Source organism: Macrosteles quadrilineatus, unplaced genomic scaffold (genome assembly GCF_028750875.1).
Source record: "Macrosteles quadrilineatus isolate MER2022 unplaced genomic scaffold, UCM_ALF_1.0 Scaffold_8__2_contigs__length_117827958, whole genome shotgun sequence".
NCBI lineage: Eukaryota > Metazoa > Arthropoda > Insecta > Hemiptera > Cicadellidae > Macrosteles > Macrosteles quadrilineatus.
The window spans coordinates 24,410,866-24,437,051 of record NW_026542601.1 but is presented as its reverse complement, the minus strand read 5'-3'; the positions used below and the strand labels follow the sequence as shown (position 1 = coordinate 24,437,051).

Genomic DNA, 26,186 nt, shown 5'->3' with positions numbered 1-26,186 from the left:
ATTTAGACCCAAGGTAAGTCTTGAAACTTTTAACTTATTTTAAATTGAACATTCTTAGCAAACCTAGGTCTAGACATAGGCCTAGCCTAGGCTAAACTGGCTAGACTTAAGTTCAATGTTTCGGCAGATTTTTGCGTGTACAGAAATATTTTGGTGCATGCATACTAGCTCCGTAAAGAATGAATGGGTGAATAAAGTAAACTTAGGCCTAGGCCTATGCAAATTGTCTAGCCCTTGGTAGCCTAAATTATTGGCTTATGCCTACTGCACACGAGAGACTTTTTGTCGGCCGACTTCTTTGTCGTAGTCGGGAGTCACAGTCGGCCCCATAACCTACTTAACTTAGTGGTACTTACATATATCTGAGTGTGCACACAGGCCGACCGCAGCCAGACAGTTGGGGCATGGTTCTGACCGATTTTCCCGCCCACTGCTCCCCGACTCAACTGTCGTGTCATATTAAAAAGGCATAGAGACTAGTATGAATATGCACACTGACAACTAAAAAGTGGGTTCTCATTTTATATCTATAAAAATACTCTGCCATTAAACTTTTGAGGCCTATATCCCTCCGAGTGTTATTTGTCGTTGCAGCGACACCTAACACACTTTGTGTAGTGTTTAGTGTCGCTACAGCGACACACAAACACTATTTACGGCGAAGGCTCTATGACTGACTGAATCGGATTGAACTGGATCGAGTTGGGTATCGTTCTTTTCGTTAGATTCTAAGCATTCTCCAGAGGTCTGTCTTAGCGCTGTATGTTCTCCGAGCCGATCGTAATTGTAGCAGACAGCTGACGTGCGTATTTGTAAACAGCTTGGCTATCCTCGGACCGATGACTGATGTGTTTTATTATGTTTATCATTGTTTTAGTGTTAAAAATCAAAAGTAGTGATATAGGTGGTGCATTATAAGAAGATTTAAGTGATTTTGAAGGGCTGGTTGATGATCCTGAAGAAGTAGGTTAGTGATATTGATGTAAATTATCAGCCAGATTCCTAGCTATGGTTAGGCTATGCATTCTTAGCTAAACGCAATGTACTGAAATCTGTTTTTCTCTCATAACTTATTTATTTGATAACTTAGGCCCTACCTCACTATATGATTATATATTTGTAATCCTCATAAAATTTAGAACAAAGTGGCTATTTTCAAATATTTATAGGCCTATAATTTCATTGAGCGCGAACTTATTTTTTTTTTTTTTAATTTTCCAAAATATTTTTTTTTACTTAAAATTTTTTTTTTTAACAAATGTTTAATATGTTTTAAATATAATATTGAAGCCCATGATTTTCCAAACAAAATGGTACCTATATAGAACATTAGAATTAACATTGTTTTAAGCTTCTCAGATCCGTTTTAATAAAACCTTGCAAATGCGCCAAAAATAGGTGGACATTAAGGCCTAAACTATGGACACTTGGAGGGTTAAGGCCAAAACAAGGGACACTCGGAGGGATATACTTAATTGTACACAGACCATTGGTAGCCTATTTTTATTGTAACAAATCAAGGTACTTTGGTATTATCCGTAAGCCACCTTTATACAGCGCGCTGTGACGGTCATATTAGGTTGGGTTATCTTATCTTACTAATATTATAAATGTGGAAGTTTGTGTAGCCTATTTGTTTGTTTAAAGTTCAATCACGCATTAAGTTAACGACTAGACGGATTGGGCTGAAATTTGGCATGATGATAGCTCACATTCCCAATTAACATATATAGATAGGCATATTCTTTTCTCAAAAATCCTTTCGGGCTCTGCAGTTCCCCATGTTAACCTTATGAGTATTCATATTTAAAGGGAATTAAAGAATTAAGTCAGCTGTTTCAACTAATTGGTTCTAAGTTATGATATGCAAAAGCATTAAAAAGTTATAAGATTTATCAACATGGTGAAGCACTATTATTTTTTTGCATTTATGATAACAGCTTATTTGAACTCTAAGCAGCAACAAAAAAACTGTTACGAAATGAGAACTATCAAAATAGGATTGTTTACAGTGATGTTTATGTTTTTAATTTCATGAATAACTTAATTTGTGAAATTTTGCAAACTTTTAATAAATAATTTATTTTTCTCTATTGTTTAGGTGAAGTGGTAGAACATTATGGGGCTATGGTAGATGTGTAGGCCTAATACTATGGTATAAATACCGGTACTGTAAATTTAAAGAAGTAAATTTTTTATCAAACTGTGACCTCCCCCATTGCAAATGCAAAGCTCGAGTATAACTGCAATACCTAAGCGGTTTATAACTTACTTATCTGCCGACCCCGTACGAAGGACGGGTATTCTGCTAAACATAAATATGTTTGTAGGACCTTCCACTTTTCGTTATGAGTCAAACAATACCAGATGAGTCATATTTTCGCCCGCCAAATCCCTTCCAAGTAATCCAAGGTCAGGTCATTGACCGGACTGCGCGCCTGTATCTCTGGTATCGGTAGGCCTACTCATCTGGTATCGTTAGATTCATAACAAAACGAGGAAAGTCTTACAAACATATTTACGATAACCCAACCTAACACATCCGCCGCAGCACACTGTATACCTACGTGGCGGAGTACCTACTGACAGTGAGGCACGAGATGAGCCCTGGCTGAGGCGTGGTAACACGGCTGTATAGAGCGTAGTATCGTCTTAGTTGCGGGCGTTGCTGTCAGATAAAAACAAAATACCCGAGTTTAGAGCTGAATTTTTCGGCAAACACAACACTCACGTTAACAAACGTTACACAATAATTTAGCTTGTTTAGTTATGCGTTTTTTTCATACAACCGATAAAAATCAATGTTTGATTTTAACATTTTTTACAGTGGTTGGAATGAAAAGATGCCGATCAAAGCAGAAACCAAACTACATTTTCTTAGGTATTTATAGTTTTTAATCGGACTGTACACAACTATATTTCTCTTCATGTTGGTCTTTACTTCAATTTGAATACTTTGAACAACTAAACTACTAAAACTGTTCAACTGAAATAACTGTTAATAACAGTGAAGTTAAATAATTAACTTTAAATATAATATTTAAAATAATGGACTATTTATTTGATAAATCTTAAAGAAAATTATTATTTTCTCTTTTAGGAATTTTATAGATAGGCAAAGATAGTGTTTGGAATCTCACATACACATTATATCAAAGGGAGTGTGTGTTATTCTTTAAAATAAGTTATAAAACATATTTAAACACTTTAAATTGAATTGAAAATATGCGTAATGTATTTGCTAGTGTTTTAATTTAATATCTTAAATAAGGTACACCAAAAATTAGCATATATTATTTTTTTATAAATCTTAGAAACGAGTAGTTTCAAATATAACTGTTGTATAGTTAGGCCTAGTTAATAAATAAATATAATTTTATAATATCATTAGAATACCATACCATTGTTATTTAGAAAGAAGGTTTGAAGTCGTTACTCAGTAAAAAAACTATGTATTGGGTGAATTGACTTCTCTATTGTTTTGTTACTTTACAACGGTCAGTGGTGTACAGTTGCAATGCACCACTTGCACGGTGGTTTTACTCGACGCTGTCTCACCTTGAACTTGGACTCGTCCTATGAGTCATCCTTCCTCTCTTACCCCCATCCCTAATATCTTTAGTTAGTTTAGTTCCAACCTTCATTTATGAGTGCGGAGTGGTTATTACGTCTGTGGTTATTTTTCGAGTAGTTAAAAATGCATAACACGAGAAGTCATGGTTCAACTGTGCACAGTAGTGAACGCGAAGTGATTCGTGGAGTTATCCAGTGTTGTGATCAGGAAGCGAAGGACAAATCTTTGTTGTTTCCTATTTCAAAGGCTACGGAGCGGGCTGCAAATTACTGCAAAGTTTCTCAAGCTACTGTGAAACGAATCAGAAAGGAAGGGAAGCTGACACCTGATTCAAAATTGAGTACCCCTGGAAAAAAAAGAAAAAGACCTGATCACCGCAACGCTACTATTGATGGTTTTGATAGACGTGTCATTCTGGATGTAATCAGAGAGTTTTATGTCCAGAAAAAAGTGGTTCCAACTTGCAAAAAGATTTTGCCAATTTTAAAAGAAAGGATAAATTTTGGATGGAGTGATTGGACTTTACGCCGTGTCCTGAAAGAAATGGGGTTCAGGTGGAAAAAATGCAAGTCCAGGAGGAAGGTTTTGATAGAAAGAAACGATATTGTAAACTGGAGATGTAAATATTTACGTGAAATAAAAAAATTCAGGGAGAATGGCCGTAAAATCTTTTATCTGGACGAGACGTGGGTGGATGGAAACTTGACGTTTAAAAAATGTTGGCAAAATGATGAGATTGATGGAGTGCTGTCTGACATGAATTCATCTAATAGACTTATTATTGTTGATATAGGCTCTGAGGATGGATTTTTAACTGGAGGAAGACTGATTTACAAAGCTAACAGTACCACTGGTGATTACCACGGTCAGATGAACGCCAATAATTTTGAAAAATGGATACGGAATCAAGTTATTCCAAACTTACCTGAACATTCCGTACTGGTAATTGACAATGCTCCATATCATGGGGAGCAAGAAGACAAAGTGCCAACAAAATCGGCCACTAAAAGAACAATGCTTGAATGGCTCCAAAGGCATGGTGAAAACTACGATGAGAAGTCCACCAGAAAAGCAGATTTGTTAGAAGCAATTCAACGTTTGAAACCTCCACAAAAAATATTTAAAATAGACAAACTCCTGACAGAATTCGGACACACAGTAGTACGGCTTCCACCCTACATGTGCGATCTTAATGCTATTGAGTTCGTCTGGTCGAAGGTTAAGCACCATGTAAGATCCAGAAATACATCAGGAAACATGTCACTAAGTTCTCTGCAAGAACTTGCCATCGAAGCTTTGGATAGCGTCAGTAATGCCACATGGAAAAACTTTTGTCACCACGTCATCAATATTGAGAAGGACTACTGGGCCAAGGATGGCTTGATGGAAGAAGCCGTGGACGAGATGATCATACATCTTGGGGAGGAAAGTGACGAATCTTCATCCAGCTCTGTGGATGGTAACAACGATAGTGGTTCTGAAGACAACGAGGACATGGACTTGGCACAACCTCTTCCATTAATATAAATTGTAAGTAATTAATTCGTAACAATATATCATGTTGATGTGACTTTTCGTGTAAATAAATTTGTGTAACTTACAGTTTTCATTATGTTTTAGTTGGTAGACTACCGTACTAAAATAGTGGTATTAATCTATCGAATATGAGTAGTTAGAATAATTGTATAAATAAAAACGTAAATCAAATAAATATGAAATCAAAACCGGTAACATAAACATTCATTATAATTTTCTGTTTTGATGTATAGACCTATTAACCAATTAATAATATTGTTCTGTAAATGTAAAAATACACTTTACATATTTAAATTAAAAAAAAAAAAACACACATTTGAAATTGCTGAAATATCAATAATTAACACCCTGTACACTATTAACACAATAGGTTGACACTTATACATTTAAATTAAAATGTTACTTGCAAGCACAAACGTATTCGCTAACGTCAGGGCCATCTGACGGCTACTAGCGCAGTAGCGCCTTCATACGCAAGGTAGGCCAGGGCGCAGGGATCATCTCCTGACTCGACGTCAGTACATGTAGCAGCTAGGGTCGCTGACATCGCTTCCTTCTGGGAGGCAGAACTCAAAGGCCACTAATCATAATCATGTCAAATTCGGACAGTAGCCTAAGTCAATTAAAGTATGTTCTTTCCAATTACCCTATGTAGCTATTTTTGCTCTCAGAAAAAAAAATCCCTTTAAAATAAGTGGCCTCCGGAAATACCAAAGTACTCAAATTAGTAGGCCTATGCAATAACTAGCAATAATGCCAAAGCAATAATTTTTATTCTTATAAGTTTAAAGTCACTGGCTATTTTAGGTAGTGATGATTAAAAAACTAACCTGTCCAATTTCAGAACAGTGAAAGATGTCTGATCCAAAAGATAGTGATTTTGAAACATCTTCTAAGGACTCATGTTTCTTTGAGGAATCTTCTTCAAGCACCGTTATGACCAACCCTCCAGGTATTAAATGATAAAATTTTTAAATGTATGTGGCATTGTTTAGTAAGTTTAGGTCATGTAAGTTCAGAAAAATGTGTAATCATGGTCCTTACGACAAAATTCTAAGATCTTAGAAGCTATGTGGGTACTTTGCTGTTAAAGGGATCATTCTTTATTATCGATGATTTTTTCGTTACATCGAAATTTTAATAATACACCTATAATAGAATTACTTAACCTATATTTGTTGCCGAAAACATTTACTTTTTAATTAATTATCGGTTTTGACAGCTTATGACCCCCACAGCAAAGAATAGAACGGCACTTGCTCCGTTTCCCTGAAAAGCATTCTATATATCGTTCAGACGGGCTCACTGCAACAAACGTCAACCCAGCACTGAATTCTCTTGGTCCAATATCAACAACTGCTTGGTTCAGGGTCATGCCTTGGAAGGCTCATTGCGAAGGATTTGTCAAAAGAAACGCAATCACGCAGACTAAAGGGTGATGTATCTCACCCCTAGCCGAAATGGAGGGTATTTCAATGTAGCCTATGATTTATGTGAAAAAGCACCCAATCCACCAATTCAAAATTTGGATTGTCATAGCAGACCAAATTGAGTGACCCTTCATTTTATAGACCTTGTGACACTAAAAATAATGGCTTAAAATAAATTGAAACTGGTGGATCCTAAAAAAAATGGCGGTCACAAACGTCTTCATTTACATCATTATAATCTTCATTGTGCAACTGTATTCCGAAGGAGCTGAACCAACCAGAGCTACTTAAATGATTTATTTGAGCTATTTCCCTTTTTTTAAATTCCAAAATTTTTATAAAATGACTTTAATCTTTATCAAATTTTAATACTTAGGAACTTAAACCCTTTGAGGTCGAATTTTTTTCTCATTTTACGCCGAGTAGGCCTATAGTTTGTCATTAGAGCAGTTGGGAAAATGGCGTCAGGCGACCTATACTCGTCATTCGACCGCAAAGGGTTAATCATAATCAAAGTTTTGGGCCACCATATTTTAGACAGATAGCCTAAGGGTCTCAATTTAAATTGTTATTTTTAGTGTAACAAGGTCTAGATAAAATTAAGGTTTACTCAATTCTGTTTCCTATGACATTGCTAGTTTTTAATTATTCAAATTTGTAGAATGGGTGCTTTTTTACATCGAAACAAATTTTAAAAAATACCCGCCATATAGGCTAGAGGTGAAATCTACCTCGGGCTTGCGTCATTGTATTTCTTTTGACAAACCCTTCAAAATGAGGAGTCACTCAATAGGGGTTGTTATTTGAAAAAAATAAGTCACCCCCATCAGGGTAGGGAGGCCCTGTTAAGGGAGTTAAAAAATATTTTGGATGTAACAAATTGCGGAACCTCTGTTAACAGTCAAAACAACAAACAGAATATTTCTATCTAGGCCTATTTCGGTTTAAAAAATACAGATTTGTTTCCATACTTACTTGTGAAATTGGTGCTCACATAAATATCAATTTTTTTGAATACTCGTTCACCATTTTGGCTAGGGGTGAGATATCCACCTCTAGTCTGCGTAATTGTGTTTCTTTTGACAAACCCTTTGAGGCGTCACTCAACAGGAGTTGCTATTTGAACAAATAAGTCACCCTCTACCGTGTTAGGGGGGTTAAAAATATTTTCGATGTAAAAAATTGGGGAACCTTTGTTAACAATCAATGCCACAAACAGAATATTTCTATCTCTATCTATTACGGTTTAAAAAATATAGGTAGATTTGTTTCCATGCTTAGTTTGCACACTGTACATATATAAAATAAAACTTTAACTATAAGCAATAAATTAACAATCATGCATGGTTGGCTAACTTTGAACTGAGTATAAGTTCATAGAAGAATTATTTATTGTGTTATTCAATATTATGTAAATAGCTAAAAGCTCTATCCTTGTAGTAAACAGTACTTATTTAACAAAATTTAATTTTTAAGTGGTACAAAGCCAGGTATAAAATTCTCATCAATAAATAGCTTTTGCACTTCCAATACTCAGGTCTACTGTTTCTTGTTTGTAGTTAAAGAGTTATATTAAACAACTTAATCAAAACCTAACTTAGAATAATGTTTTAGTGAAGCTGTTGCTTTTCTTTTACCGATTATTTATTTCAACCAGGCCTATTTTAGTTTCCTCTTATTTAAAAAAATCGTTGTAATAAGAGTTCTCCAAACATTCTTTTAGAAAAAAAAAATAGTTGCTTAGGCCTAAATGGTTCATTTGTCTTTAGGAGATGAAAAGCCACTCATTACTAAAGAGATGGAAGCTGAAGAAAAAAAAATGACAGAAGAGAACCAGAAGGAAGAAGAAAGAATAAAAAAACAATACAAAGAGGTTTGTTAAGAATTCCATTGTATTTTATTTAGGTCTACGTAGGCCTATATTGCTATAACTTATTGTATTATAATATGACAGATCCCTAACCCCTTAGTCCCCCCCCCCCCATTCCTGAAAGAATTAGAACGTAATTTATTTATTATTTAGCAATAACAACATCTACAACTTCTCATAATGGTGGTCTGCGTCCTGCGACAATCCCAGCTGTCTCAGATCGTGCTCACCACTGCACATGCCTCGCCTTCTTCCCTTCTCCTCCGACCCCTAGGATATTAGACTACAGCTTATTGAACTAGTTCGTCGCGGATCAGCTGTGATGCAAGCGTCACATGCTGTAGCATCTTACTAATATTATAAATCTGAAAGTTTGTGTGTGTGTTTGTGTGTTGCTCAATCACGCATAAATTACTGGACGGATTGAGCTGAAATTTCGCATGATCATACCTCACATTCCCGATTAACATTTAGGCATATTCTTATCTCAAAAATCCTTTTGGGTTCCGCCCCAGTGGCTTCGTAGTTCCCCATGTTAACCTTATGAGTAGGCCTATTCATTTAAAGGGAATTAAAGAATTTAGTCAGCTGCTTTAACTTTACAAGTTGGTTCTATAATATGCAATAGCATTGAAAAGTTAAAAAGTTGAAAAGTTTCCCAACAGGGTTCAGCACTATTATTATTTTTTTTGCATATATGACAACAGCTAATTTGAACCAAGCAGCAACAAAAAGCTGTGATACACAATGAGAACTGTCAAAGTAAGATTGTTTACAGTTTAGAGTTTTTAATTTAATGAATAATTTGTGATATTGTACGAATGTTTGATAATTTATTTTTTCTATTGTTAAGGTGCAGTGGTAGAACATTATGGCAATGGTAGATGTGTTATACTATATCATACTGTAAATTTATGAACCAAATTGTATCAAACTGTGTCCTCCCCCCATTGCAAACGCAAAGCTTGAGTGTAACTGCAATAAGCATTTTATACTTATATGCCAACCCCGTTCAAAGGACGGGTGCTCTGCTAGTGTTTAAATAATGATTAACCTTGAACAACAATTCTTTTAGGAGCTGGAAACCCAAGAAAAATTAGAAAAGGAAGCCAAATACAAACGGCTAATGCATCTGCTGAATCAAAGTCAGTTCTACACCAACTTTTTAATGAGAAAAATCGAAGCTTCGAAGATAGAAGAAGCTAAACGGTAAGCATTAACATAGTTTTTTTATTTTATTTTTATTAATTTTGAAACTTTTATCAAAGTAACAGTAAAGGAAATATAAAAAAACAGTAGTGTGATTTATTAGGATACAACACATTATTATAGTAACAAAATTATTAAAAATTAGTCTTTTTCACTCTTCCCTCAAAGTTGATGGGGATTCTTAGTTTCACACACTTTAACATTAATACCTTTTAGTATAATTTTTATTGATATTTTGTAAAGTATATCTTGGTTTTAGGGAAGAGGCTAAAAAAAGAGCTGAAGAAAAGAAGAACAACCTTGAATCTCGCAGTTTGAAAGAAGTCAACGTCGTTGACAATTCTTCTCCAAAAAATCAACCTAAGAAAGACCATGGGACTAGGAACCCACGGAAACGCAGCAAGATAACTGATTACATAGATCACGAGGTAATATATCAGGTGTTTTCTGTTTTTACAGAATAACTTAAACCAACGCACATAATTTTACATAAAAATATCAAAAATATTTTGTATAAAATGTCTCTTATTTATATTAAAGTAAGTTCACTGGATCCACTTCAAATAACGTTCAAAACTAAACAGGAGATTAAAATAAATTAATTTATGTACCATCAGATTCTTTTCTTCTTTAACTAAAATAGTTTGCACAAACATAGTAGAAACAGCAGAATGACTCACTAATCAGGCCACAGTCCACTTGTGCAGCTCTGAGCACTCATGACAAACCAAAAGGGGAGCCTATTAGTGTGATCAAATGGTTCTGTCTCACGGTCGGTAAATTCTAACTGTTTTAAACCTGTAAAACCTCATTCTCAAATGTTGATGCTAGATATGGTAATAGATAAACTATATTCTTTTTTCTATTGTAAAGCTATTTGACTTTTCTTAGACGATCAACAATGTAAAGAAGAGACGAACAGATTCAGATGAGATTTTAAAGAAACCAGAACCAACCCCTTTGTCGGGTGTTTGCATCAACTCCATGGGGTTGGAGGTTTCAGAGAACCAGCCAGTGTTGTTTGAGGGAGGAGTTCTACGAGACTATCAGCTGCAGGGACTTGAGTGGATGAAGGTACTTGAATCCAGCCTGGATCTTATTTATTATACCACTGTTATGATCTGTATGTATAAAATGCACGACCACAATCATGCTGTATATTGCAGATCATACTATCTAGGAATCGTTTTAAGCTAGGTGTTTTTCAAGTACCTGTATTCACCCACCTTGCTATCTTTTGTGAGAATATACTAGGTAGCCTACTATAATACTTTTAAACCCAAAGCAAACAGGACTGGCAGTTCAAATATGAATCAGCTTTAAAACTTTATCTTGAAGAATGTTGTACGTTCCGTGTTGTAGTTGAGCAACACTTTATAGCTATTATTAATATTTTGCAACTTTATTAAAAAGATGAAAACTTAAAATCTGGTTAACCAAGAGTGTTATCATCATGAGTTTTGGCTGATGCTAAGCTTTTGCTGATGTAGCCATCATTACAATGACACTATGTTCCCATATAAGTTCAGTTTAACAGTGAGAAAACTTTGCCAGTATTTCAAAACATGGACGCATTTAACAAATTAGTGAAAAATGGCTAATTTATTAATCAGTGCAAGATAATTCCATTTATGAAATGAAGAGCTGATAAGATTGGTCAGTTCCTAAACACATATAAGGTACATGAAATTAACAAATCAATACCAAAACACATTGATCGATTTGCTTACCAAACCGTTATAATTTCAGGCACTGTTTGAAAATGGCGTCAACGGTATTTTGGCAGATGAGATGGGATTGGGTAAGACAATCCAAGTGATCGCACTGCTTTGCCACCTGATTGAGAACGGGATACCTGGCCCTTACCTGATAGTGGCTCCTCTGTCCACATTGCCCAACTGGGTCATGGAGTTTGAACGATTTGCACCTCAGGTAGGAACCTTACTGTAATGACAAAACATTTCACTGAGTTTTCTTTTCTTTACTATCTCTGAAACCAATAGTTTAAATTTTTAACGTATTCAGGCATTAAGTCACTTCAGATTTTTAAGCACTAGAGTAGTACTGTACATTTTATTTGTTGACCTTCATAATCATAATTAGCAATGGAAACAACATGAGAGCTAGATATATTCAGTGCAAAAGAACTAAAAAACTTTCTAGTAATTAATTTTAAAAATAAAATATAAACTTCGTTTTGCATCTGAAAGAGCTCTTATATTGTTTTAGGCTATTATTTATATACTCAAGGAAATTTATTTTACAGCTTCCAGTGATATTATTTCATGGGTCTAAGTATGAGCGACCGAAAATGTACAAAAAGCTGAGGACCAAAGTGAGGATCAATGAGAAGGTGACTATTGCCCCGGTGGTTCTTACGTCTTACCAAGTGCCACTAAAGGAGACCAAGTTTATGTCCACCTTCAACTGGAGGTATATCATTGTGGACGAAGGTCACGCATTGAAAAACGCCAACACACAGCTGTCACGGTGTGTACATGTTTAGTTCAAAATATATTAGCCTAGTTCCTCAACAAAAATTATATTCAGTTTACTTGAATGCTAAATCCTTTTCTCTTTCGATTGCATCACCATACATTTTTTGGTTTATTTTATTCTCAACAAGAGTCAAAAGATTTGGAGATTTGTTTAGCTATGTTGACAACATTGTTGGTTGATTTTGCATGTCTAAACTTACACAAACATTTAATTCCGATTGAAAAACTACAACAGGGCCCATGGAAGTGTTAACATTCACAGTGAATCAACTGATTGACAGAACTGTGGGAAACAATGGTTGGCAGGTATTAAGCTGGGAGATGGCTGACCTGTACCAAAATCCCAGAGTCCAGCCGATGTTAAGGGTTGTGAGTGTTTAAGCAATGGGAAAAGGAGGTAGTGATTGGGCTATGCAGAGTGCAGTGTTAGGTTTTCAATTTCAAGACCTTGTGTCGTGTTTCCATGCCAGTAGCTAAACCATTTTAATATTCTAATTTACCCTTGTTATTACGACATTAATTTTATATGGTAGTGGTTTATGAAGCTTTTTAAGAAAAAGAAGCTCAAATTAAGTGTTCCGCTTTATTTGGTGATCTTTTCAGTCTAAATTGTAGTTACCCATGTTATCACCTTACCTATGCAGGCACTCAAACCTCAGAAGGTTTTTGACCTTACCAACAAGTCACCACCTTTCTGTGTCTTCATCCATCCTGTCTCTGCTCTTAGCTTTCCTATGTCTCTTTACACCTGGTCCTGCCGTCTTAGCCGAGGTTATCTTGGTGGTCATCTTCCCCAAGGAAGACTTTCAGACACCATTTTTAGCATCTTCTTCTCTTCTCTCACATGACCAGCCGATCTCAGTTTCCTACTTTTTATTTGAGCTGTTTTGAGGGGCCTGTTCGGATTAAGGACCGTAGATAGTTGTTAGTATTTTATACTCAAAAACAATTATTTTATTGGTTCTTCGTCAATGTCCCGGTTTCAAATCCATTGAGTACTATTGGCTGTAGCCTATTATTGTTTTGCAGAGTTTTTGTTTTGGGTTTCCTTGACAAAAATCCAACTTTTAGCAGTGATTTAAATATGTATTAAATATATTTATCAGGCATTTATCTCTACTTCTTTATTTTCTTGGTCACTCCTAAGTATTTGAGAACTATACAGTACTTTTGAATTTGTAATCTTCAACTTGTAAAGAGTGTTCCACAGGAACATACTCTGTTATTATGACAGTTCTTGAAGTTTTTAAATTAAGTAAGTTCAAGTTGAGTGTTCACTGAATTTGATGATCATTTTTTCAGATGCCTGAAGTCATTCAAGTCTGTCAATCGAATTCTACTGACCGGAACACCGCTGCAGAACAATCTGAAAGAGCTGTGGGCTCTGCTCAACTTTCTACTGCCCGAGGTGTTTGATGGCCTCACCATGTTTCAAGCCTTGTTTGACATCGAGGCAGTCACTTCTCATGAGACGGGGAGTTCCATCTTGCAGAAAGAGGCAGAATCTCACATCCTTACCACACTCCATCAGGTAGCCTATTGGTTGCATTTAGTGTTCATAATGTACTCTTCTGTATATCACAGCCTAGCTTATCAAGACTGAACATGGTGTTTTTGATTAAGCTCAACGGATGGTTCCATTAGTAGGCTACTTAAGATTCAGGAATTTGTCTTGAATTCTCCTGGAACTCCTTGAATTTTTTAACCAGATTTAAAGTAGCCACCCTGCTGAATCTGTTGCTGTATGAATAATTGATCTACACATGCAGTTCCGTTTACATTGCATGTTAAAAGGAAAACCTCTTGAGTCTTTTCCAGTTCAAATTTAATTTTTTCTGTACCTTGCCTGTGTAGTCAGAGATACATTTATTAATGAGTGTAGGATTGCGTGTTGGCATACCATTTTTTATGGATCAAATTGTATTTTGTAAAATGTAATATTCTTACAAAATGTTGATCACATTATTTGTTGTTGCTGGGAGACATTAATTTTTTCTGACCAAGCTGCTCGGGGCAGACGACATTAACATAAGAAGCTTTACGAGAGATGTAGCCTAACGTCAGCTGATTCTCTTTCCAAAAGTAGAGATTGAAGCCCCAATTGATTTTTGATATCGCTGAAGGGAATTGTTGTGTATTGGTTACCCAACTTGAGTTCAACAACTCGAAGAAACCTTTAGTTACTGTAGGTGATCAATTTGCCAAGTCATTTCTCCCAGCCAGGGTTTCCTCCCATATTTTCCATCTTGTAAAAAGCAACACCAATGTGATTTGTGTGATTTGTTTTGCATTTTAATTTATAAAAAAAAAAAATAATATTTGTAAGTTCAAGCCAAATAGTAATATTAACATTGTTTGTCATTAAGATTTTGACTCCTTTCCTTCTGAGACGAGTGAAGGCGGACGTAGAGTTAAACTTGCCGACCAAGAAGGAAGTCCTGGTTTACTGTCCGATGACTGATCTACAGCTTAAACTGTACAAAGCTACCATTGACAAGGTCATTGAGACCTTGCTCAAATCTGACAAGGTAAGTCAATCACAGTTCATTTACATTGCTAGCACAAGAAATATTCTCGTCTCAACACCACTAATACTGGTTTGTTTTGCAGAAAGACAAATTTGTTTAATGAACCCTAATTTATTTTTTTGGAAATCACATTTGATTCACAAAACACATTTTTGGAGAAATTTTCCTTGGGTTAAATTTTTATTTATTTTAGGCTCTACTCTCCGTTTTCTTTACATTATTAGTTAGGTATGAGGTAGATCTAAACAATTCCTGGATATTATTCTTTGGAACACCAAGCATAGTTCCTAGTAAGTAACTTAATTTGTTGCTGTTTAAACAACTGTTGGGAAGTAAATATCATGATAGTAAGTAATTAAATTCAGTATTGGCTTAGTTTCCGTTTCTAAACAGTGGATGGTGGTTTTTTATTTCTGTGAATGCCTGTTTTTTTTTTTTTTTTACGTGATGTACTGTAAGCAAACACTTAAAACAGTGTTTTTAATTTCTTGTACTTTTAATTCAATTTTGAAGACAAAGCAAGGAGGAATAGTTGAATTTACGGATGTCACAAGCGGAAGATAACATTTGAAAATCTTTATTCCAGCAGCATAAAAACAAAATATAATGTACTTAGTTACTTGATGGAATAGATATAAATGTGACATGATAAAAATATAAAATCAAAACAAAGTCTAGGGGCCTATATATAACCAAACGAAACTTGTTTCTCATGTCGACTTATTAATCATTTCGCTCTTACCTCTAGATAAATGAGGAAGTTGTCAGTTTCCTATACTGTACTTGTTAATATTATTTATGTCAGAGAGCAAGTATTTCTCGGTTTTATTGTCCAAAGTGGGTTGTGTCAAAATACCAATAAGTAGCACATTCTGTGAATACCTACACTTGACGGTTTTTAAAATACTCGACAGCAGAAGCTAGCCTCCGACGTTAGTTTCTAAGGCATTTATTGGCAGTTCACAAATAACTTCTAAAACTAAAATTCACTTAAATAGATTAGTTAATTAATACATAAATGTATTGGTTCTTATTTCATTAACTGTTCATTAACTGCAAATAAAATCACAATTTTGTACATTAAAATATTTAAAATATTAATGATTTTAAGGATTTTACCTTTAAATTATAGCTACCTAATCATTTTAATGTATCACTTGTGACAGGAAGAAGATGTGCCAATAGATCTTGATGGTCCGAGAAGGAAAAGAAAATGTGCTGAACAGAAGAAAGACTATACATTCAAGGATTTTGATTGGTTTGGAGAAAATACTCCTCCTGAAGAAGAGGAAGAGTAAGTTGTTAAACCTGCAGACTAAGGAAATTTCCATTTGCCTAGTTGGATTTTCACTTAAATCTATTTAAATGTATTTAGCCTAGAAGGAAAGAGACGACTTGTATAAGGACAAATCTTGAAAATTAATAGTTCAAGCCTAAAACTAGCAATTTCAAACAAAAATCCAACTGTTTTGGGGTTAAAATATTATAACTACCTTCTAAAGTGTAAAAAAGTTTTAGGCTGAATATTTTAAAGAAAATTAAAAATATTTCTTGTACCAAAAGCGCTTTACAGTTTTGAAGAAATTTTTTAGTTTTTTTTTATTCATTTAAATAAACGTTGGTTTTTATAAAAATATGTATCAGTTTTCTATCTTGTTGTACAATGTATGATGTATAGTTCTGTATGCCATTCATGTATACTCTTGTATATTTTTGACTAAAGTATCTTTGAATTAAATTAAATATTAATTTAAACGGATGGTGTTTTTGAAACTGCCTAGTTTTGAAGTATTACTTACAACATAGTACTATATTCACACAATCTCTTATACAGTTGAATTTCCTCTTGTGTTACCAAGTACATATTTATATGTGCAAATAAGCTTTGACACCTAGGAGCATCAATCAGTCCACCTTACCTACGCTACTCAAAGCAACAAATTCACCTAGTTCTTCTGCAATGAGGCTTATCTAGTTTATTACTAGGGAAATTATCATTTATTTGATTAGGATTGTATTAATGTATAATTTGTTTAGATAATAAGAGCTTACTGTGTTTGTTATATAACTATGCAACTGCCCATGTCCAGGCCTCAGGAGATACTGGTAGAGCCTGGATTCCACAACAACATCAAGATGGTTAATCCAGAAATGCAGCTGCGCAAGATCGCCAACCACCCTTACCTGGTGCAGATGCCCGTTGAGGTAACTATAACCAATAGAATCCTTGAAGATTACTGCTATGTGTTAAAGACACACAAGTATTCAATGTGTCATTGTCTAAAATATTGTTGTTTGATGGTAGGTGGTTGATGGAGAGAGGGTGATGAAAAGCAGTGAGGAGGTTGTTAGTGTCAGTGGCAAGATGTTAGCGCTCAACGCAATGTTGCTTAAACTGAAACAACGAGGACACAAGGTAAGTCATTGCCAACTACTGCATGCTGAACATAAATTCTGTTCAACTCTTATAAAAATTCCCCGACTTGTGTGTTTCATAAGAAGTCCAAAGAACATGAGAATTTTTTTTTTAGTGACTGCTGGGCAACTTAAAATCAAAATAGTTCATAGCATTAGGAATTGTAACCATCCCACATTTTTGTTGTCAGACTTTTTTTATACAGTATCAAAGTTCATGTATGGTCTGATGTCAATAAAATATTGTTGCGATATCTAATGTTTTTGAGTGGTATTCTACAAATTTTTTTGTTATTTCAGGTTCTTATTTTCTCATTTTTCAAAATCATGTTGAACCTCATTGAGGAGTTTGCTCTGATGCGTGACTACCGCTACGTTAGACTGGATGGGAGCGATAACATAGAAGATCGCAAGAAGAACATCAAGGCATTCAATTCAGACCCGAACATCTTTTTGTTTCTCATCACGACAAGAGCAGGAGGTCTCGGCCTCAACCTAACATCAGCTGACACCGTCATCATCTTTGATAGTGATTACGTGAGTAGATTTGCAAAAGTCATCACTTTCAAAACTAGTACAACCTTGTGAATAGTTCTGATCATGCTACAATTATCTGAGATAAAATTCAACTTTTATAAGGATATTATTTGTTTCAGGGACAGGTTATTGGATTTTAACATTTTCTGTGTTGCTGAGTTTTGGCAACTAACTTAAATTATGAACTACTGTATGATGAACCTGGCATTTAAAAAAATTTAAGGTCTTAGCAACATTGAACCCTTTCAGTTCAGTAGCTGAAATTGAATTCAGTACAAACGGCTTTTGTCTTAGGATTTGGCCTAAGTTAAAAGACAAGTTTTTTTGTCTGTAGAATTTACTTTTTTTACCCTTTGCGGTAGAATGGCGAGTATAGGTCGCCGCCCGCCATTTTCCCAACTGTTTAAAAATGGCGACATATACTTTAAAAAATAGAGAATCAAAAATGTTTATCTTTGCGGTTGAATGGTGAGTATAGGTCGCTGCGCGCCATTTTCCCATCTGCTCAAATGGCAACCTATACTCGCCAAAAAAAGGAAAAAAATCTGAACTTAATCTTATCTGAAGGGTTAATAGGCTGTGCTTATTTTTCATTTTTATCAATTTGATGGGTTCTTCTTCTTTGAATAGCTGCAGCCTTTTTAAATACTTGTGTGTATATAAACTGCCTGCTTTAGTTACATTGTACTGGTTTAAATTTTTACAGCTAAAATCAATATAATGTAATTAATTACATTTGTATTTTTTATTCTTAAGATTGATCTCGGCCTAATTATATTTTTTTAAATTATAAGTATAGTACACTCCCGATGAACGGAAGTTGTTGAGACTGAGTCTACATCGGTTACCGGGAATCTTGGATAACAGACCACCTCACAACATTCTTACACTCATCCTTCACTCATATTTGGTTTAAAATACTCACCTAGAGAGGTGTCGTCCCAATCTCATAATGATAATAATAAAAGGTTGCTGGGTCATTCCACGCCAAATCATCCAGCCAAAAGTAGACTTGTCGCCCAAGGTTTTCTGATTTCAATAAAATTTTGCATAGATAATCTTATCTTACCAATATTATAAATGTGAAAGTTTGTGTGTTTGTTTGTTTGTTTGTTTGTTTGAAGTTCAATCACGCATAAACCACTGGATTGGGCTGAAATTTGGCATGATGATAGCTTACATTCCCGATTAACATATAGGCATATTCTTATCTCAAAAATCCTTTCGGGCTCCGCCCCAGTGGCTCTGTAATTCCCCATGTTAACCTTATGAGTATTCATATTTAAAGGGAATTAAAGAATTTAGTCAGCTGTTTCAACTAAAAAAGTTGGTTCTATGATATGGAAAAGCATTAAAAAGTTATAAGATTTACCAACAGGGTGCAGCACTATATTTTTTTTGCATTTATGAAAACAGCTAATTTGAACTAAGCAGCAACAAAAAACTGTGATTCGCAATGAGAACTGTCAAAGTAGGATTGTTTACAGTTATGTATAGGGGTGTGCGATGCATCGAAAATGCATCAAAATTTTGATTCGATTCGATTCGATGCATCGAATCGCGATTCGATTCAGTGGTGGTCAAAAAACGATTCGATTCACGAGGGAGTCAGTATCCATATACGAAAAACGCCTGCAGAAAGTCAATGCAATACCCGCAATACAGGAGCGCGTTGCTGTTGCGTTTCCTTTACGAAGGCGTTCTTATTTAATACATTCTTTGCATTAAATATAGCTTTAATTGTTTTATATTTTTTTGTTTTGACATTGCAAATGATTAGAGGTTTTGTTTTTTGTCTTGATGTAAGCAGTGTGTGAAATATTTTACTACTGTGAACCTAGCCAAAACAAGGTAGGTTACTCCAAAATCATTTTAAAAATAAGTCTGAAAAATTGTTACTTAATACTTAACTAGTAAGATCAATGTTATAGACTGATACATTTGGTATTTTTGTTAGGTGTCTGTCGGTCCCCGTCCCCGAATTTTTGTTGGGGCAAAAGAAAAAAAAGAATAATTTATTTCCAAAGAAACACTCTTATATTATTATATCTATTACAGAGGAATTAAAATGTTCAAATGAGAATTAAAAATTAAGTTGGCTCACGACCTTTAAGAATAAAGACACAACAGAGCAATTACCGCACTGCGACTAGCCAGAGCAGGTCTAGTCGTCTACTGATAAGAGTAACAAGACAAAAGCCGTGACGCAACACTAACAGTGCAAAGAAAACAGAGTCAAAAGAATAGAAAGACTATTTATCCAGACATATTAGTATAATCATTTATTGTTCATTCAATACCTAATTAAAAATATATTTAGTATTTTACATAATAAATTATAAACAAAAGAAATATCTGATATAGTGAACAGATCTGTATCTTGGTTAAATAGTGTTAAAAAAATATATTTCTAAGATCCAATACAATATTTACAACTCACAAATTACATTGAATTAATTTCTTTGAAAATAATCTCTAACAGTTTTGTGTTTTTGAATAAAGAAATATATTTCTTTGTCTCTACTTCCTTGTTTCATCACTTGCATTTTGTCAGCAATTGAAGCAACTGGGTAGCAACCGGGTGGTGTAAGAGGGGAGGGGGAGGGTCTATGACCTTGAATTCACACATCGTTGCCCGGGCCTGGCTGGTGAGACTGATTCATTGTTTTTGTTGACATACTACTACCCTTCCTTAAGAGAAAAAGGCCCTGCTGTTCCAAAAACATTGAGGGTAGTTTAAAAACATTGACCTGTGTTGCCAAGGGCACTAGAAGATAGCATTTAACTTTCTTGTCTCTTGATTTAATATTATTTTAATCTTCTATATATTATTTAAGAGTTACTTTTCGGGTACCTAATTAGTTGTGATATTGTTTAGCTTCATTTTATGGATTTTTAATTCTTTTCATTCATTAGCTATCAAAATCAGTTGTTTTAGGATTTTAATCTCTTGCAGTACCGGTAGGTCTATACTACTGTATGACATTATATGCATTTTTTAGTCCTTATTAATTATACCATAAACAATGTTTGTATGTTATTTACTGTTTTTGAGTTTTATAGGAAATTAGTTTACACAATATCTTTTCTTCAATGAGTTCTCTACTTGACATGTTGCTTCTAGCCTATTACTATTTTAGGCCCTATAAAAATAATGCCTATGTAAAGCTGTAGGCCTACTGATGCCAATAATAATTCTTTATTTATGATGATGTAACAAATAATGTAAGTGTGAGGTTATTATACTAAGGAGGTTAGGAGGCAGGGAATGAATGATACATGATGCATGGTGGAAACATATTATTTTTATTTTCTTCTTGCTTGCAGTCCTGAAGCCGGTCCACAGGCCCTAAACTTGTGATATGTAAATTTATTTCTTAATGGTCTTTTTATATTAAGTTCCATTCAAATTTGTTGTAATTTAGCTACCGGTACCTATTTAGTTATTTAAACAGTTATTAAAATGAGAATGAGTGTCTTGATAAAAAAAATATTTTCTTCTTTCTTGCAGTTGAGCCAATTCCAAGTAAAAATTATGAAATAGGCAAGTAAAGCAGCTCACTGGTATTTCCAGCAGTTATTCTAATACATATGATTGAAAATAAATATTTTTTCACCTAAAATTCATATTTAAGTATGAATAGGCCTAATACCACATCAACAAAAATTTGTATTACACAAATGAGATAAATTTTAATTATTGTTAATCCACTCAATTGACAATTATGAATAGAAAAATACCGTATTGCTTCGAATCGAGTTGCATCGAATCGAATCGAAAATCTTTTGAATCGAATCGTTGCTTCGAATCGAAAATTTTTTGCTGCTTCGCACACCCCTAGTTATGTATATGTTTTTCATTTCTTGAATAATTTGTGATATTTTGCGAATTGATAGTTTATTTTCTCTATTGTTTGGGTAAAATGGTAGAACATTATGGCTATGGTAGATGTGTAATACTATAGAATACTGTAAATTTAAAAAAGCAAATTTTATCAAACTGTGTCCTCCACCCATTGCAATCGCAAAGCTTGAGTATAACTGCAATAAGCATTTTATACTTATATTCCAACCCCGTACGAAGGACGGGTACTCTGCTAGGTAATAAAAGGTTGCGCTTAGACTTAAGGTTAGGGAATACAGTACCATATTAGGAAGTCAAATACTGTACCCATAAAATATGTGTTTTAATAATACATAGCAAATAAAACCTGATAAAGTAAAATCAACACTCAATAAAGCCTAATCTTTTTAATAACAAATTAATGTTAGAGAAAACAACAAAACAAACATGCCCAACACTTCTTAAACCCGAGCTTGAAAAATTTTAATACAGTATTACCATGTTAAAATTGTGCTAAACCAACACACCGCAATAAAGGTGGATCTTTCTAGTAAAAGAAGTATAAAATTACTTTTTTGTTTCAGTTTGACATGAGCTATACTTGACACAATGATATCAATATCAAAACATCGCAATGACAAGTCTGACAAAAGGGAAGTGATAATGCCGCAACCCCTAGGTCTAGCCTGATTAATGTGAAAAACAATACCGGGGCTCGTGTCTAGTGTCTTAGGACCAATAAAACCTTCCTTGGGTGTACTTCCCTGTTTACGATCTGCTGACAGATTGTCCAGAGCCAACCTAATACTGTGTGATTTTAATTTTATAGGTTATTGCGGATCATTCCTACATTATAAAGTACTTGCAAAGACTATATCAAGTAGCTGTCCAACGCATCGCAAGTAATTGCTATTTTTGCTTTACTGTTTACTTTAAACAGAAACATACGTTATAACTTAATTATTGTTTTCCAACCAAAAATAACAAAAAGTATAGGCCTATTATATTCAGGCCAAAAACTACCTCAGGTAACCATTCTAGTAATGTGGGGATGTGATAATCCAGAATGTACCATAGGCAATTGGTAAATACTCTCCATTGGAAGGATCCAATTAAGGTAACATTTTTGCTCTTTTTATTTTTAAATCACACATTTGACCCTCAGAATCCCCAAGTTGATCTTCAAGCAATGGACAGATGTCACAGAATCGGGCAAAAGAAGCCAGTGATCGTCTACCGCTTCATCAGCCGGGGTACTGTGGATGAGAAGATTCACAAAGTTGCTTGCGGAAAACGAAAGTTGGAAAAAGTTGTGATTAAAAAGGGTTAGTATATTGGTAGTTTATATTAAAATTCAAAGTTAAATATTCCACAATTACAAGGGCTAACCAGAAAGTAGATTACGTTTTTTTCTTTATCCGCTAGGGGCGGGGCTAGCACGACCATCTTGGTGTTAGTTTGTTATGCAGCTCAGTCGGTATCTAGCCGTGCTAGTAAGAGGTTTCTGCTGTACTCCGTTGAGTTACTGTGACAGTTTAAAATTTCTGTGTTAATTGAAAATTCCGCAAACTCTGAAGTGCGTGTAAACAAAAAAATGAATGAACTCTTTGGTTACAGTTTGGTAACCAAGCTTTTCGGTTATAATCTCAAGCAACAAACTTCGCGAAATTTGTGGAAAACCCATAGAGAGTTCTGTTATTGTGAACTTTCTAACTTTACTGACAACGGACATTGGCATCGACTTTTTCGACAAGTTTGGCAGTCACAATGCTGGATCTTCCACTTCGCTCTTCGTCGTGAACGTTAGTTCGGCCATTTTTAAATTTGATGACCCACTGACAAACTCCACCTTCAGTAATAATGTTTTCCCCATAAACTTCATAAAGCTACCGATAGATTTCTATCGGTTTACAGGTTTTTTTTTCAGTCAAAAACCTTAAAACTGCCTTCTCTGTTTTTTGTCTATCGACCAATGTTTAGAGCTGATTCATTTTTGAGCTGACCAAGTAGGCCTAGTTGGGAAAATCCTCCTTACCCCTAAGGTTGTGAAGAACCGTCATATACACTTGACACTAAATGTGTCGATGTTGAAACAAGAAATTCTGTATGAATTGGTTATACTACACCAACTCCTTTCTTATTGTCGTTCCATAAAAACACATCAAAAATACCATATCAAAGGTAAATGAAGATATTAATAAATATTACTAACAATATCAAAAAGAAAATTTTATTTTGGACCACTCCAAATCAAGGTAATTTTGGGATAGTTTCCCATGGTTGTGTAGACATCATTATCATCTTCCGCAATCGTTTGTGACTACGGCAAAATTAATTATGATCATCTCCTGTGGTCCTGTGGACATCATCATTGTGTTTCGCTATCACGGAAAAATTTCTGATCATTTCCCGTAGTCGTGTAGACATTGTTATTGTCCCCCACGATCATGGCAAAATCTGTGATAACTCTCATGTAATGGAGTCATCATCATCATCTTCCATGATTGTAGCAAAATCCTGATCATCACCCTCGGCCATGTAGACATCATCGTCTTCCCCTATCACAGCAAAATTTTGACGTTTTTCAGGGAGCAGTATCAACTATTGACGATTGATTCTTGATACCAATAATACCAATGACTATTGGTGGTGTCGAAAATCCTCTTCCACTCATGTTGGCTTTGTCAGAGCCTCACAGTGTAACTGTTATTTATTATTTCTATTAATGTATTATAAAATAAATTTGATTCAAATTATATTTAGAAAATGTTCAAGTCAAAACAAAAAATGTTTATTTACCAATTACAGATATTGTTATTGTTTCTAGTCTTAGTTGAAACTGAAGAATTCAAGTCTCCTTCTCTAGGAATACAAGTTATTCTTGGTTTATGTTTAGGTGCATTCAAGCTAAGTGGACCAGCGAAGAAAGCTATTAATGACCTTGAAGAACTCCAACAGCTTCTTGAAAGTGCAGACCACCATAAAGAAGTTCAGTCCAACGGACTAGGTAATTATTTAAGGGGTTCCCTAACAGAGTTTTATGGGTTTGTTAAATGTAAACTAGATCTCAATCTTTTGTTAGATATCTCTGACTTACAACTCCTTATTCTTAAATAAATTTTTCTTGTATGTATACAATTTTAAGGGATGGATGGGTCCTGAAATGGAGGAAATTCCCATTGCAAAGCAAATTTTCTAACTAATTTGATTTTTTTACTGTGGTTCGGTTCACAAGTTACGGTTGAAAGGAATTCTATTCTACGTTACATTTTCTTTTTGACACTTAATACGAGTAGGCTCTCCCTATTCACCTAGACCACATTTGAAGAACTGATGCTGAAAAAAGTTTAATACAGGTATGAAAGTAGATGTTTAATTACAATTTTTTGTCACAGTATTCACAGATGAAGAGCTAGAGGAGCTTCTAGACCGAACTGTTGACAACGGCGAGAATGAGGGAAATCACTTCAAGGTGTTGGCTGCCGGAGCATCTCAGTAACGTCTCAACATCTCAATGTATGCATCTCTTGTTTGTGTTCCTTTAATTCGTTCAACGTTGACACCTTTGTGGCCTGTATTTGTGAGGCAACGATGTACTTATGTTAATTAATCCTGTAGATACTCCAGTTTATTGAAACGTTGTTTCTAAGAAAGGTTTCATGAGCTGTGATAGTTGTAATGGTTTATTTTGCCATAATATTTTTTAATGTTGGATATAAGTTTCATGGATTCTTACTGTATAATACAGATATTTTCAACCTAAAAGTGCCTGAATGTCAGTTTTTTCATATTGCTGCTCATATTTTATATTTTATTAATACTTTTTTAAGGTAGGTTATGATGTATGTCATAGAAAATAACAAATACCACCCTGACCCGTTAATTAAATAAGTACATACTTAAAGTAGTGCTTCAAATTTTTATTTTCTTACAGTTTATTGTTGATTGGTTAGCTTTCAAGTTTTGCTCTGGTCTTATTAGTTTGAAATGAACCTGTAACCGTGTTCCATTTTGCATTGATTGTGTTTTAAATTATGACTATTTGTGTGAATGTCCAACGTGTGTAATTTACTGTCTTACCGTGTTCGTTTAGTTTCTCATAAAACATCTTTTACAAAATTGACAAAAGTATTGTAGTTACATGTTATTTATTGATTCAAAATCAGGTTCAGTTAAGAAGCTGTTGTCAATTCTTAGTATTAGACTAGCTTTAAGATGCCATGACAAACATCAGAAATGCGAACAAATGTTCCTCTTACTTAAGCAGTTGTTAATGTGTAAACTTTTGTACAATACATTTTGTTACCGTTTTTTATTAACGTAAATTTTATTTCTAACCCCTGAAAAAATTGCCTTCTCAAAAAAAACCTTCATGTATCAATCGCTTGCACAATAGGAATAAGAAATCACCATAAAATATCATATTATGCATACAATTAAACAGTAAACTTTCATGACAATCCCTGATCTGTACAATCATCCACAATATTAGAAGAAAGAACAATACATAGTACACTCCCTAAGCTGGCAACTTAAACTATTTTGCACTGGTCTAAGGTTTTCTTGTACACCAAATAAGCCCTTTTTTGCCTGGGAATGTTTGCAGGTAACCAGCCAGGCTTGAACATACTGGGCAGTAATGATAAACCTTTCTCCATTTTATGTTGTCATTGCCTAGTACAGTGACACCACATACTTGAGAGATTTATAAGTATTCAGTAATGAAGCATTTTTTGTAATTCACT

General features: G+C 34.6%; 2 protein-coding genes across 2 annotated transcripts; both read left to right on the top strand.

Moving 5' to 3' along the window:
- On the top strand, nt 1-25,756 carry LOC128999935 (lymphocyte-specific helicase-like). Its single transcript, XM_054426722.1, has 17 exons — nt 1-13; nt 5,955-6,062; nt 8,310-8,413; nt 9,486-9,619; nt 9,879-10,047; nt 10,511-10,693; nt 11,369-11,551; nt 11,886-12,109; nt 13,420-13,648; nt 14,484-14,645; nt 15,812-15,939; nt 16,736-16,850; nt 16,951-17,061; nt 17,361-17,597; nt 22,607-22,766; nt 24,338-24,448; nt 24,837-25,756. Exons 2-17 carry the CDS (start codon nt 5,966-5,968, stop codon nt 24,938-24,940), a joined length of 2,451 nt encoding a protein of 816 aa, XP_054282697.1. The 5' UTR covers nt 1-13; nt 5,955-5,965; the 3' UTR covers nt 24,941-25,756.
- Nucleotides 3,698-5,101, top strand: LOC129000275 (uncharacterized). The gene has a single exon (XM_054427235.1). The coding sequence runs from the start codon at nt 3,698-3,700 to the stop codon at nt 5,099-5,101; it is 1,404 nt and encodes a 467-aa protein (XP_054283210.1).
- Nucleotides 25,757-26,186: the final 430 nt, after the last annotated feature.

Excerpts from the sequence above, each read along its gene's own strand:
- LOC129000275 (XM_054427235.1), top strand. The coding sequence starts at position 3,698 with ATGCATAACACGAGAAGTCATGGTTCAACTGTGCACAGTAGTGAACGC.
- LOC128999935 (XM_054426722.1), top strand. The coding sequence starts at position 5,966 with ATGTCTGATCCAAAAGATAGTGATTTTGAAACATCTTCTAAGGACTCA. Across the intron at positions 15,940-16,735 it reads CCTCCTGAAGAAGAGGAAGA|GCCTCAGGAGATACTGGTAG; the intron begins GTAAGTTGTTAA and ends GCCCATGTCCAG. Across the intron at positions 22,767-24,337 it reads AAAAGTTGTGATTAAAAAGG|GTGCATTCAAGCTAAGTGGA; the intron begins GTTAGTATATTG and ends GTTTATGTTTAG.